The following is a 13693-nucleotide window of genomic DNA, read 5'->3' on the forward strand; positions in this document are numbered from 1 at the left end:
TCTTTCTTTCTTTCTTTTCTTTCTTTCTTTCTTTCTTTCTCTTTCTCCTTCTCTTCCTTCTTCTTTCTTTTCTTCTTCTCTTCCTTCTCTTCTTCTTCCTTCTCTTTCTTTCTTTCTTTCTTCTTTCTTTCTTTCTTTCTTTCTTTCTTTTAAAGATTTATTTATTTGTTATGTATACAGTGTTCTGCCTGCCTGTCAGAAGAGGGCACCAAATCTCATTTTAGATGGTTGTGAGCCACCATGTGGTTGCTGGGATTTCAACTCAGGACCTCTGGAAGAACAGTCAGTCTTAACCTCTGAGCTATCTCTTCAGCTCCCTGTTTGTGGTTTCTTACTGTAGTATGTCCTAGTTATTCCCTTTTTATGGAGGAATATTAGAAACCTTAGTGGATTTAGTGAGATGTGAGCCTCTCTAGCTTCTCCCCCTTGCTACCAGATCTGATTTCTGCTCAGTTTCCAAAGGGCAGTGTTCTTATGGGCTGTTCTGCTGAGTGGAGTGAGGTCTCCAGTGCCACATGCAGCAATATCTGATATGCACTGGGGGATAGCAGCCACCCTCCACCTTTGACCACCGAGTTATTTTGGAAGCCTGAACTCCTTTGGGGAGATTCCCCATCTGACCGCTCCTTAACACCAGGCAGAACAGGTCATCTGCCCTTCCTTAGCACATCCCGTCCCTGATATTGGTTATGGGGAGTCTGGTTGCTTCCAGCAGACCTGAGATAGAGCTTGAAAGTGAATCTGTGCTGGCTCCTTGTAATGTGGGATTCAGTGTCTCTTCTGCTTGTGTGGATGTCAGCTCCCCAATGCTCCACAGGTACTGGTGTATTCACCAACACAGTTGGGTTGCAGAAGCTCATGGACATTATCCAGGTAGGAGACTGCTTTTAATTATTGGGGTGTCTCTGTTTTTGGAAGTGGTAGCAAGGGCTTCAGGGAATGGACAAAGGTCCTCATATCACGTCTGTGGTTAACAAACCCTTTAGCATCTCACTTTCACCTGAATGCAATGTAGGCCTCAGTGGGAAGAAACAGAGGACAGATCTGACATTTTTGACTCTTCAGTGACCAGATACATTCATAGGACCAAGGTACTATGAAGAGTGAGGTCAGGAGCTATTTAGAGTCCACTAGTGCCCTTTGGGGCCGGGCAGGACCTCCTTGTTCATAGCAGCTCCAGATTCAGACTGGGAGAAATCCAGAAACAAATGATCTGATCTCAGGGAAAAGGCAAATGGGCCCTCTAAGTGCCATGATCTGTGTGTCCCTAGCAGAGGGAGGGATGACTATGGAGCCACTGTGAAAGACAAAGGTGGAATTGTAGAGCCCTGACAGAGAAGCATGTAGACTCTTACCACCTCATCAGGTCTCTTCCTGCTTGTCACTGTGCTGTTTTGGTGCCTTTCTTCTCCTTGTCTGTGTGACGTGCAGTTGTCCTCAGGTATAGTGCACCAGCACTCTTTCTTTCTCTCTTTTTTTTATGTTAATGGGTATTTTTGCCTGTATGTATTATGTATACCACATGTGTGACTGGTATCCATGGAGCCCTGCTATTCCTAGACCTAAAGGGCTCATGTGAACAGTATAACCTCTGTATTCCCCAGAATTCTGTTCTCCATAATTTGTTTGTAAAAGAGATAGCTCCATTATCCATGATTTTTGGAACATAGACCTGCTTGCCCAGTGATTTGGAATTTCTTTGGCAGCTGCTACAAAGACCCCTGGTACCTTCCATTCCCCATCCTGGTACTGTGCTAACTAGATCCTTGCTAGCATGTTCCTCAGCAGTAGAACAGGTAACTGGTGAGTTGCTCATCTCTCAGCTGCTTCTAGTATAACTGTTGGTTCCAAGAATTCTTTTCAGGACATGGAAATGTGCACAGAAATGCAACTAGCCTCAGATTTTGTCAGGCAAGAGAAGGGTCAGCAGACGTATGTGGCTTCTAGACTAGAATACTTTCTTTTCCTCCCTCTTGCTCACCTGGGCCAGACATGTAGTGGGCATTCATACTTACGAACATTCACATGTGAGTGAATGCGTGTGCTCATACTATGGAGTGAAGTTTTCCCCTTATCCCACCGCATCTTGCTTAGGTTGGAGAACCAGGCTTTTAGTTACCTGGGATTCTTGTTGATTCATTTTCTATCTCCCACAAACCTGTCTGGTGTTTCAGGACCAGGTGATGTGTCAATCTAAGATGTCTCTTGTTCTTTAAGTTTAAATGTTTGTGTTGTGGATTCTTAGAGAAACACATGAGTCCCATGGGATCAGGGAGCCCTGCTCTTCCCTCATATGGCCAGTTTAAGTTGTTGTGTGTGAGAGTGTTTCTAAACACCCCATGCAAGGTCCAGGGAAGGATGGATTATACCATTTCCATTCCCTCTCACAGTTTGTGCCAGATGGGGATACGAATGATGAAGGCAGCTCAGGAGGTTCAGAGCACCAACTGATGATATCCTGAAGGCCAGAAATCTAGGCAGACACAGATAGGTCCTGAGAGAACATGGTGCCCTATTCACTCAGCCCAAGTGGGAAGCTGGTCCTCCCTGGTGCTACTAGGGGTGCAGAGATCGGCACAGTGGTTTCCTGCACAGCCAACAACAAACAGGTTCAGTGGACATTGGGTGGAAAACAGTGCCTGGGGGTTCTCACACAGGCTGTGCGGGATTTCTACTCAGAGCAGACCCCTGGGATGAGAGTTTGGGGTTGTCAGTTTAGCTGGAGGTGAACAGGGAAGCACAGTGAAGGAGGGTCTGCCTGTTAAGGAGGCCAGAAGCAGTGACAGGCTACCTTTACAAGGTAGGTGGTCAGTGCAAAGACTTCCCTGTCGAAGGAGGTCAGAACTATGTGTAGTACTTCCACCTGTTCCTCAGTGGCTCACATTTACTTCTTTTACTCTATGGATGTGGCTTCTCACAGTGGGTGGTGCTTTTGTATGGCTGTGTTTCTCACTGATTTGAAGGCTTTGTAAATTCTGTGTGTTCACCTCAGATGATGGGCATATCTTATATCTTCTACTTGCCTTTTCTGTCTTTTAGTAGGCTCGGTGAAAAGGTTTCCTTGTTGCTGGAGACTTTGTTGCTCTGGTTCATGCTGCCTAACCCATTGCTAGTTTTCTTTGGTTTTTGAAATCTTCTGTAGAATTGTGTGGGTTTGTATAGGGACTGAGCATCTATCTGCCATTCCTCATAAAGGGTGTGAGTGGCAGGTGACTGCTTTTATCCAGCTCTTCCACTTTTTGGTCTCTTGCTGCTGTTGTCATATTGCTTTACTGTTTAATTCTCACTTGCTGTGGTTTTGGTAAGTTCTGATACTGGTTAGAATAAATTCATTTTTGTTCCCATAAATTGTCTTAGCATTTCCCCTGTTAGATGAATTTGGGGAGGTCACCCTATTCCTGGACTTTAGGAACCCTGCCATAATCTTAACTTGAATGTTGAATTTCTAGATTAATCTGGAATACCAAGAGGTACTGAAGGAAGAGTAAATTGAGTTAGTCAAGTAAGGGCTGTCTAGGCTGCTGCATTCCTAATATGTGCAGGTGGCTCCCAGTAGGAGAAGCCCAAGAGAGCTCTGGAGCCATTTGGAGTAGGTGACAGCCCAGCTAAACTACTTCTCCTAAGCCTGGGTATGCTCTCTAGTTTCATGGTTGGGCAGATGGGCCCCTGAATATCTGAGTGAAGAGAAAGATAAAGTAGCTTCGGGCTCTTGTATGCTGGGCTAAGAGGCCTTAGTTTCTATCTCAGCATGAAGGTATTTGTGTTCTTAACTCAGGTTCCTAATCCTTTTGCTGTGTTATCTTGCCTTTCAGATCGTGTTCAGTGTGGACCCTCCTGAAGGCAGCCCTGGTTCCCTGGTAGGGCTGGGTATCTCACATTCCTATAAGGTAGGAGCAGCTTCCAGGATGTGGGCTAGTAGAGAGGTCTCATAGACCTGTGGGAGAGTTGCTCTAGGACTGGGGCAGGTAGGTGTATATGTATGTTTGTCCTTCCAGGTACACATCCACCCTGAAACCAGTCACTGGAGGACAGCTCAGCGGTCAGATGCCTGGAGCACCACTACATCTAGGAAACAAGGTACAAACCTGCACTGCAGGAAATTTTCTACTCTGTCCAACTTTTGCACAGTAGTACTATCACATGTGGAGTCATGCACACTTATGCCCACTGAAAGCCAGAGACCTTGGAGGAAGCTGGAAGCACTGTTATATACCCAGAGTCACCTAGTAGGGCAGTGGCAGAACCAGGGCCCTGCAAGGCCTCCTCTCCCTCACTTAGGGTACACTTCTTTGAATTTTATTATTATTTTACTTACTTACTTACTTACTTACTTATTTTGATTTTTTGAGACAGAGTCTCTTCCTGGCTGACCTTGAACTCAGAGATCCACTTACCTCTGCCTCCTGAGTGCTGGGATTAAAGGCTTGCTCCACCACTGCCCTGTCTTAGCACTGGGATCTTGTCTGTATTCTGCCCCACCTACCTTACACGATAGTTAGCCCTGGCAACTGGCAATGAGTCTGGCTTCACAGATGTTCCTTGTGGCAACCACTGACTCACACAACACTCAGCTTACATGTCAAGTTTGCTCCTCAGCAAGGCTGCAGCCCCAGCTCCCACATCTCTCACATTGTCTAGCAATGCCTTGCCTGTGAGCTTCTGTTCCTATCTTTCCATTTTTGTAGACCACTTTTTTGGGGGGGCTGCTTTGTTTTGTTTAGCTTTTCCCCAAGATAGGGTCTCACTATGTAGCTCTAGCTGTCTTGGAACTCACTGTGTAGACCAGGCTGGCCTTGAACTCGCAGAGATCTGTCAGCCTCTGCCTCCCAAGTGTATGCTACTACATCCTGAGGCTGCTTTGTAACTTACAGGTTGCAGCTAGCAAAAGCAGTCCAATGGAGCTTGTGTGGATGCTGTCATTTAAGTCATTCTGGCCTAGAGGGAGGAAAGGGTTAGAGGTGCTGTGTGTTTAGCAGGAGCTGTGGTGTGGTTCTGCCTCCCTGGGACCTCCCTACTGTACAAAACACTCTCTTCTAAGCAAAAAGTGTCCTTTATGATAGTGATGCCTTGTGAGGTTGGTGAGTGCTCAGGTACTGAAGAGTTCTCAAAAGTAGTCTTCCCTAGAGGGTATTTATATGAAATGAGTTTATTGAGGTTGTTGACAGCTTCAAGCTCAAGCAGGGCAGGTTCCAACTTAGGATGGAAATAGTCTCTGATGGCACCTGACTTTGCCTTCAGTGACTTTTAAGTTGTGGTGTTTTAATTTTTGGAGCTTCCAGAGATCACTGGGAATGAGCAGTGTGTGGTTCTAGTCAGTAAGGCATTGCTTGAAACTGTGCTTCTGAATCAGTGACCTTGCCTGCTGCTGATGTGACCAGAGTCTGGGGCTTTGATACCTTTTTTAGCAGTTATGCCTTAAATGTCAGGAGTTTGGATGCTTTTTCCTTCCTGTGTGCTTTTGGCAGAGTAACTCCAAATCAAGTGCCACATGTCATGGTTTCTACAGAAGTTAAAAGTTGAGGCCAGATGTCTTTGTATCTGCCAGTATCCTGAGTCAACCTCTTTCTTGCTCTCTGGACCCCTGAGAGGGGCAAGATTACAGGCTGGGCTCAGGTCCCAGCTCAGACCTTGCCTTTTGTCCTGGTATGTGTACCTGGGCCTATGTGACTGCAGGTGGTTTGCTCTCTCAACACAGTAGATGAAGATGGTGGACCCCAGTCCTGTCTTCATACCCCATTCTCCTGCAGGGAAGGTGCTGAGCTACTGGTGCTTCAGTCCCAGCCACAGCATGCGTGAACTGGTCTACCAAGGAGTCCGAACCCTTATCCTCACCAGTGGCACACTGGCTCCGCTGTCCTCCTTCGCTCTGGAGATGCAGATGTATGAGACACCTCTGGCTGGAAGTCAAAAAACTAGGAACATGGTGGATGGGGGTGGGGATGCTTGCCTGGACTCCAGGGCTTCCTGTGGGCCAGTGTCCAGAAGGGTCTCAGATCTCAGGTCTATTTGTTCTCTATTTCCTCTGGCCATTCCCAGCCCATTTCCAGTCTGTCTAGAGAACCCACACATCATTGGCAGGAATCAGCTCTGGGTGGGAGTTGTCCCCAGAGGACCTGATGGTGTCCAGCTGAGCTCTGCCTATGACAAAAGGTAAGGGGTCCTAGTTTTTGGGCTTTTCTGCAGTGTTATGGACTGCTGAGATCTAGGCCTCTCTCATAGCAGCAGCCTCTAATTGTACAGGTTTTCTAAGGAGTGCTTATCTTCCTTGGGGAAGGCTCTGGGTAAGTACTACTCCACACAATTCCTTCCTTCCTTAGGAAACCCTTGTTCATAACTGGTCTGGTTCTAGACCCTCTACCCTGTTCCATCCCATGGGGGTTAGGGATTTGGTACTTCCCCATTTCCATTCCTGAGAACCAACAGGGCCCTCAGCAGTCTTCTAAGCCTTGCCTGGACCACAGCTATGACATTTCCAGGCAACATCGCTCGTGTGGTGCCCCAGGGGCTTCTGGTCTTCTTCCCTTCCTACCCTGTCATGGAGAAAAGCCTGGAGTTCTGGCGGGTGCGTTCCCCTACATATGCTCCTGAGAGATAGAACTCCCAATATGACTGAAAGTCTGGGCAAGGTAGTTGGAAAGAGCCATGAAACAAGACTGTAGCTACAGCCCTTGCCTATCCATTCATATCCTGGCTTTCTCCCACAGGCACAAGACTTGGCTAAGAAGGTGGAGGTGCTGAAGCCTCTATTTGTGGAACCCAGGAACAAAGGCAGCTTCTCAGAGGTCTGACAAACTAGGAGTCAGGTGGTGCTTGTTTCTACCACCCCTCAGAGCCTCCGGCTGACCACTGTCTCTGACCAGGGACCCTGGCTAGCTCCAGACTGCCTGTTCTGGGCTGTGTGCTTACTTCCAAGTGTATCACCTTTTAGAAGGCCTCTGGCATGGTCTGGCATGTAGATAATGGCCCCTCATCCTCCTGCCTGAGTCCTTGGGACCCAGCAGCTACCCTGGCTGTGGGGTTCCCTGTGTTTTCTGGAAACACTGGGCAGGCTCTGGGTGTTGGGTGTGCCTCTGTTGGAAATGGGATCATGAAAATGCTTTCTGAACCCTGATGTCCCACCCAGCTGAGACCATCCTTCATCTTAGAAAATAAGATTTGGGTGTCACTTGAGAGGGACAGGAAGCTAAACCTGGCTGACCATCCTTTTCATCTAGGTTATTGATGCCTACTACCAGCGAGTTGCTTCCCCTGGGTCTAGTGGGGCTACCTTCTTAGCAGTGTGCCGAGGAAAGGTGAGGTCTCTACAGGTCACCCTCTTTATTCTTACCTGTTTTCCTTGCATAGGCTGAATCAAGGCTCCTGCCTTGGGTCATACATCTAGCAAGTAAATGAGTAAGGAGCCATGCTAGGGGCCCTACTGGGCACTAGTAGCCAAGGCCAAAGTTAGGCAGGAGGTTGGTTCTGAGTGTGGCAGAATTAACATGGGCCCAGCTGTGGACCTGATCTGAGAATGGAACTTTGTCTTGTCCCTGCAATACCTGGGATAGGTGACTGGAAGGGTTAGGGCATGGGCAGACCCCAATCCAAGGTAGAGACCAGCAGGGGAGAGAAGTGCCTGTTTTCTATGTTCTAGGCCAGTGAAGGACTGGACTTCTCAGACATGAACGGTCGTGGTGTGATTGTCACTGGCCTCCCATATCCCCCACGAATGGATCCCCGTGTTGTCCTCAAGATGCAGTTCTTGGATGAGTTGAGAAGCCGGAGTGGGGCTGGAGGTCAGGTGAGGTACCACATGGCTGGGTGAGCAGGGAACTTTAGGGACCAATGACCCCAATAGCCACAATTCTTTCCTCTTTAGTGCCTCTCTGGGCAGGAGTGGTACCAACAACAGGCATCCAGGGCTGTGAACCAGGCTATTGGGAGGGTTATCCGACACCGCCATGACTATGGAGCCATCTTCCTATGTGACCACAGGTACAGGAGGGCTCTGTGGCGATCTGCATTTCTTTCCACTTTCTAGGCCCTGGACCCTCTTTCCCTCTGTATGAGGCCTGTAGCAACCTTTCTTGCTCTGCCAATAGATACTATAGTCCTTCACTTTGAGGCTTGGGTGTAGTGGCTGTAGGGCAGGGATGGCCCTTGAGCTGATAGCCACACATTCACCCTCCAGGTTCGCCTATGCTGATGCCAGAGCCCAGCTGCCCTCCTGGGTGCGCCCCTACCTCAAAGTGTATGACAACTTTGGCCATGTCGTCCGAGATGTAGCCCAGTTCTTCCGTGTTGCTCAGAAAACTGTGAGCTCCAAATGTCCAGTGGACTTGCCTGTGTTACATAGAGAGGCTGGGGTCCCTTCTCTCAGGAGCAGTGGATACAAGCCTCCTTTCCTTATAATTCTACAGATGCCTTTGCCAGTTCCCCAGGCTGTGACCTCAAGTGTAAGTGAGAGAGAAGTTTCTGTCAAGGAGGCTACATTGTCCAGCCCTCTCCTCTCCACCCGGAAAGCCATGAGCTTGGATGTCCATGTGCCCAGCCTGAGGCAGAGGCCCATAGGTGTGTGGGGCTAGGTACAAACTACACATGACAGACAGTGTCCTTGCTTCCTGGTAAGCTTTCCTTTCAACACATTTCTTTAGGATTATCAGCTTCTGGAGACTCTGAGAGCAGCCTGTGTGTTGAGTATGAGCAGCAGCCAATTTCTGCCCAGCAGAGGCCTGTGGGCCTGCTAGCCGCCTTAGAGTACAACGAGCAGAAGGGTGGGGCATCTGAGAAAGAACAGGTATGAGGCAGAGCGAGGGTGTCTGGCCTGAACATGGACCCTTTCCAGCACACAGGTGGGCAAGTGAGAGTACTCAGCACCTCCATTGTACTATGCCTCATCCCCAGACCCTGGCTCCCATGATGTCACCACCAGGTCTTTGGTGGGTCAGTCTGGCACAGTCTACTCAAAATTTAGCACATCCTGCCCCAGGATGTGCTATGCCCAAAGCTGCCCTTTTTTCCAGCCTGTGTTGTGTGAATGGAATCTCGAACTCCTTTTCCTCAACTTTGCCCCATACCCTGTAAGTTCTTAGGTCTGACTTGGAGCTCCTTCCCTCCATTCCTGCTCTGACAATCAGTTACCACAACCTGTCCTTCCTGTGGCTCTCTCACTGCTACCTACAAACAAGGGCAAGTGGCATGACATAAAAGGGACGGAATCTCAGCATTGCCACCAGCATTAGGGCATGGTACCCTCCCTCTTCAGCCCCCTGTTTAGGACCACCAGACCCAAAAGAATATCACAGGTGCTTTGGAAACTCTGGGTTTGGGTTGGGACCACAGCTGTAATTTCCCTCAGGCACTTGGCTCCTCCACCCTGCCTCTACGGTGTGAGAAGAGGCTGTCTGTTGAGCAGAGAGGAGGAAGGAGGAAGGTCAGGCTGGTCAGCCATCCGGTATGTCAACCAGCCCTGCAGCCAAGCTAGCTGCTTGTGGGCAAACATGGCAATCTTGCCTCTGGTGCCCATTGCCCCCAACCAAGCAGGGGTGTGTTTAGGCTTGAATAGCTATGATGTTGATTTATCTCTAATTTGCCATTCTTTCTCTAAGAGGACAACCCCCGCTCCCCCCATGTTTTTTAGTTTTGTGATAGGGTCACAAAAAGGCTGTCCTTGAACTTACTATGTAACCGAGAATGACTTTTAACTCCTGTTCCTCCTACTCTACCTCCGAAGTGCTGGGATTACAGGCATGTGCCACCATGCTCGCCCTGCTCGAGACTCTTCTTTTCCAGCCCTGCTGAAGAGATCTTTCTTTTTCTGCTGGAATCTGGCCTGATTCTTAGGCCCATTTGATTGGGGGTTTATAACTGGTTGTGGTTTCCTCCACCATAATGATTAGAATGGCTTGGTACTGGGTTTTTCTGAGTATGGACACTGAATTATCCGTATGAGGAGATGCAGTGTGTTCCTAGTCTCAGATGAAAACTTGAGTTACAGCCTGAGCCATTAACCCCTTGCCTGCTGGAAAGTCTCAAGTGGTGGCTTTTGTCCTTACCTTGCTAGTGAGAAGAATCAGACAGTGTTCAGGAGGGCTGATGTAACAGGAAGTAGACTAGCTGTGGGGGGCCTGAGCCTGATGAGTGGAAATGGTAGGAGTGGGAGCTGCCTTGGTTTACATAGTTCTATATAGGTCTGAGATGTATAGAACTAGGGCTGAGCCTGTTGAGAAGTGTTCTCCACAGCTACATCTATAGGTTCCCTATAGGTTTCTGACTGCCTTTGGTGTGGTTTCAGATAGGCCTAAGCTTCACCACACACCAGAACTGGACCTTCCTTCTCCAGCAGCCCTCTCTGCTTTTTGTCCCAGTAGATGGTTCATAGGCAGTAGCTTGAATGGCAAGTCATTGTCCCCTGACCCTCGACTCCTCTGTACTGCCTCCAAGGCAGAAGGGAAGGGCTGACTCTCATAGGGCTTTTGATTATATGTCTTGCAGAAGGAACCGATGGCTGGCACACAAGACAGAGCCAAGCTGTTCATGGTAGCCGTGAAGCAAGCATTGAGTCAAGCCAACTTCAACACCTTTACCCAGGCCCTGCAGCACTATAAGGGTTCTGATGACTTTGAAGCCCTAGTAGCTTCTCTCACCTGCCTCTTTGCTGAAGACCCCAAGAAGCACATCCTATTTAAAGGTACCTTCAAATTTCTGCTAAAGGGATAACACCACAGTGGTGGGGTGGGGCTGGTTAAGAGGGCTACTAGGGCCCAGGGTGTCTCTGTTTCCTAGAGAAAGGGCTTGGTGGGTAGGCCATGGTCCACAGAGCCCCTAGCCCATCAATCACAGTGTATAGAGCCTGTAGAGTCAACTATCTCCTTCCCACAGACTTCTACCAGTTTGTACGACCCCACCACAAGCAGCAGTTTGAAGACATCTGCTTCCAGCTAACAGGCCAAGGCTGTGGCTACCAGCAAGGGCACGACCTTCCCTTCCGAGAACAAGCACAGTCAGCTGCGGACTCCACCAGTGAGCAAGGCCCCAGGCTAGACTCAATCTCAGATTTGAAGGGCAGTTTACACCTGAGATGGGCATAGTAGGCATTCCTAGGCTCTTGCTTGGCTGGCTATATTAGCCAAGCATGATTCTCCCTGATTCTGTTGCCAAAAGGTAGCACTATTTGTTGGGTGAACTCTGTTTCCTAGCCTAGGCATCCAAGAGACCTGCCCCTGGAGAATTCATGCTAGCATCTTAGCAGCTGGGCACCTGTCGTACTTCTGAGTAGCCGAGCTGGCCCCTCCACAGAGGCAGTTCCTGTTCCACTGCTTGATGCAGGGCAGGTGTGGCAGAGGGACTTTATTCAATTTGGAGAATTCACCTTTTGGGCTTGGTACTCATTAAGGTTCCTAGTGTCTGTACTTATGCTCCTGAGCTGACCCATTGTCTGGGCCCTCTAAGCCTGTTTGACGGGTCTCTGATGTGTGTCTGATGTCATGGTCCCCTTCTTGTCTGAGGATTATGAGGTCTAGTCTCAGGAGCATGTTTCTCCAGGAAGGAGAGTGTCAGAGCCTAAACTGATCTTGTTTGAAGGTGTAGGTAGACAGCTGGACCCTGGAGAGCACCTGAACCAGGGGAGGCCTCACCTGTCTGCCCATCTGCTCCCTAAAGGTACTTGGCTCCTAACAACCCCAGGTGGGACTTAAAAATCCTTAGAGAGTCGTGTTGGACTGCTTGACTCTTAAACACGTTTGTCCTGAGCAGCTAACAGACTCTTTTGGAAGGAAGTGGAGTGGGCAGGGACTCCCAAGTCATTAGACCCCCCAGTAATATCTCTCTCATCAGGAGACCCCAGCGATTGTCCAAAAGTGGGATGTACAGTAGAGAAACCTGGCCAGCCTGCCGTGAGTACCTACCTGTCTGACGTCCGCAAGGCTCTGGGATCTGCAGGCTGCAGCCAGCTTATGGCAGCTCTGAGGGCATATAAACAGGATGATGACCTGGGCAAGGTGCTGGCTGTGGTAGCAGCTCTGACCACTGCAAAACCTGAACACTTGTCCCTGCTACAGAGTATGTAGTCCTTGGATGTAGAGTATAGGTTCTGGGGAAAGGGCGGTGTGGGGGCTGTATATGAGAAGTGCAGAGCCTGAGCAAAAGTTCCCTACAGGGTTTGGCATGTTTGTGCGTCCCCACCACAAGCCTCACTTCCTACAGACCTGTGCAGATCTGACAGGCCTTCCTACCACAAGCAAGGGCTTGGAGCTGCCAGGTCCCAAGGAAGAAAGCGTAACTGTGCCTTCTGAACTTGCCCACGAGGACACAAAACCAGGTGAGGGCCCACTTGAGGACTCCCTCTACCCTTGCCCTGTCACCCTGAGCCTCTCACAGCACCTAGGAGTTAACAGGAGGGAAATACATAAGTTTCTTATACTCATTGCTGTCTGTAGGTCCCTCAATGTCCAACAAACCTGAGAAGACCCAGAGTAAGATCTCATCCTTCCTCAGACAGAGGCCAGACCAGAGTGTAAGGTCTGATGATTGCACCCCAGAGCCCATGAAGCCTATGAAGCCTGAGCGGAGTAAGCAATAGGGGCTACAGGGACTGTTGGCTATGGCAGGCCATTGGGACTGTGTGCTCACTTAGACCTCCTGCAGCAGCATTTGTGTGCCCGGCCTGTGCAGCTGAAGACACCGTGCTTTTCCAGTGCCCTTCCTGTGATTTCTACCGTTGTCGGGCCTGTTGGCAACAGCAACTCAAGGTTGGGGTCTGACCTTCTCCAACCCATCAGGCATCTCCCCAGGTGGTGGGCTGAGGGGCATAGGGTGTGCACTCAGCCAGGCTGCAGTGCCTAGCAGGTATCTCCACAGGCCTCTAGAACGTGTCCAGATTGTGGTGCTGTTAATAGGAAGCAAAGCCTTGCACAGGTCTTCTGGCCGAAGCCCCATTCAACCCAAATGGAATTGGCTAACCCACTACAAGTCTCATACTTGACCACCTAGTGGGATCTGAACCTACCTGTGAGAAACCCTGAAACTTCAGGGCATGGAGTGGGTCTGCTAGATGCCTCCTTGCCAGAGCTTTTTTTGGGTGCCTATATTGGCACTGTACCTGTATTACTAAAGGGATGGGCTTTTCAATAAAACCAATTGTCAAGATGGTGTCTATGTCCCAGGCTTGGACAATTTGAGTGTTATGGTGGTGCTAGGTGTAGTGGTACAAACCTTTAATCCCTATAGAAGCAGATGAGTTTCTCCTAGTTTCAGGACAGCCAAAGCTAGAGATTCTGCCTCAAAAACAAAATGGTCCTGGTACACACCTGTAATCCCAGCACTTAGGAAGCTGTCTTTGAGTTTGAGGCTAGCCTTTTCCAGGGCCACACAGAAACACTAAAAAATCCATATATAGAAGGACAAAGGTCTGGGAAGAGCACTTCTTACAGATCTGTGGTGTTCTTAATGTCCAGTTAGCTTCCAAACCAATAGGGACTCATTCCTTCATCCTCCTCATAGATTTCTTCTTCCACCAGCCATGCCCCAAAAGCCCTTCTGGGTGGTTCCAGGTCTCATCTGTATGAAATTGTCCAGCCTAACCACACTGGAAGGTGGTGTGTGCATATGCACACTTTCCCTATGAGCTTGAGCATGGGAGTTCTTAGCTCTTACAGCACCATCAGGCACCAGCACGATTGCTCCTGCTGGATGCCTGGCATCGAGTGAGAGTATA

The 13693-nt window shown here is 49.2% G+C and overlaps 1 protein-coding gene across 5 annotated transcripts in view; it reads left to right on the forward strand.

Annotated features, from left to right (window-relative positions):
* Rtel1 (regulator of telomere elongation helicase 1) overlaps nucleotides 1-13130 on the forward strand; it is a 33025-nt gene extending 19895 nt beyond the window's left edge. The window contains exons 14-36 of one of the 5 annotated variants that reach the window (XM_028885250.2): nucleotides 818-873; nucleotides 3813-3887; nucleotides 3996-4077; nucleotides 5748-5880; nucleotides 6037-6150; nucleotides 6241-6281; nucleotides 6477-6562; nucleotides 6705-6782; nucleotides 7215-7292; nucleotides 7634-7780; nucleotides 7859-7974; nucleotides 8171-8294; nucleotides 8400-8550; nucleotides 8634-8776; nucleotides 9338-9433; nucleotides 10474-10669; nucleotides 10861-11001; nucleotides 11563-11640; nucleotides 11815-12039; nucleotides 12137-12298; nucleotides 12417-12548; nucleotides 12625-12728; nucleotides 12838-13130. In XM_028885250.2, coding sequence (XP_028741083.1) covers nucleotides 818-873; nucleotides 3813-3887; nucleotides 3996-4077; nucleotides 5748-5880; nucleotides 6037-6150; nucleotides 6241-6281; nucleotides 6477-6562; nucleotides 6705-6782; nucleotides 7215-7292; nucleotides 7634-7780; nucleotides 7859-7974; nucleotides 8171-8294; nucleotides 8400-8550; nucleotides 8634-8776; nucleotides 9338-9433; nucleotides 10474-10669; nucleotides 10861-11001; nucleotides 11563-11640; nucleotides 11815-12039; nucleotides 12137-12298; nucleotides 12417-12548; nucleotides 12625-12728; nucleotides 12838-12969 — 2690 coding nt within the window. In that variant the 3' untranslated portion in view covers nucleotides 12970-13130. Of the gene's footprint in view, nucleotides 1-817; nucleotides 874-3812; nucleotides 3888-3995; nucleotides 4078-5747; nucleotides 6151-6240; nucleotides 6282-6476; nucleotides 6563-6704; nucleotides 6783-7214; nucleotides 7293-7633; nucleotides 7781-7858; nucleotides 7975-8170; nucleotides 8295-8399; nucleotides 8551-8633; nucleotides 8777-9337; nucleotides 9434-10473; nucleotides 10670-10860; nucleotides 11002-11562; nucleotides 11641-11814; nucleotides 12040-12136; nucleotides 12299-12416; nucleotides 12549-12624; nucleotides 12729-12837 lie in introns of those variants that run through there. The other 4 variants (XM_028885248.2, XM_037205489.1, XM_028885251.2 and 1 more) reach the window with 4 other exon arrangements.
* Nucleotides 13131-13693: the final 563 nt, after the last annotated feature.

Source organism: Peromyscus leucopus, chromosome 4, assembly GCF_004664715.2.
Source record: "Peromyscus leucopus breed LL Stock chromosome 4, UCI_PerLeu_2.1, whole genome shotgun sequence".
Taxonomy (NCBI): Eukaryota; Metazoa; Chordata; class Mammalia; order Rodentia; family Cricetidae; genus Peromyscus; species Peromyscus leucopus.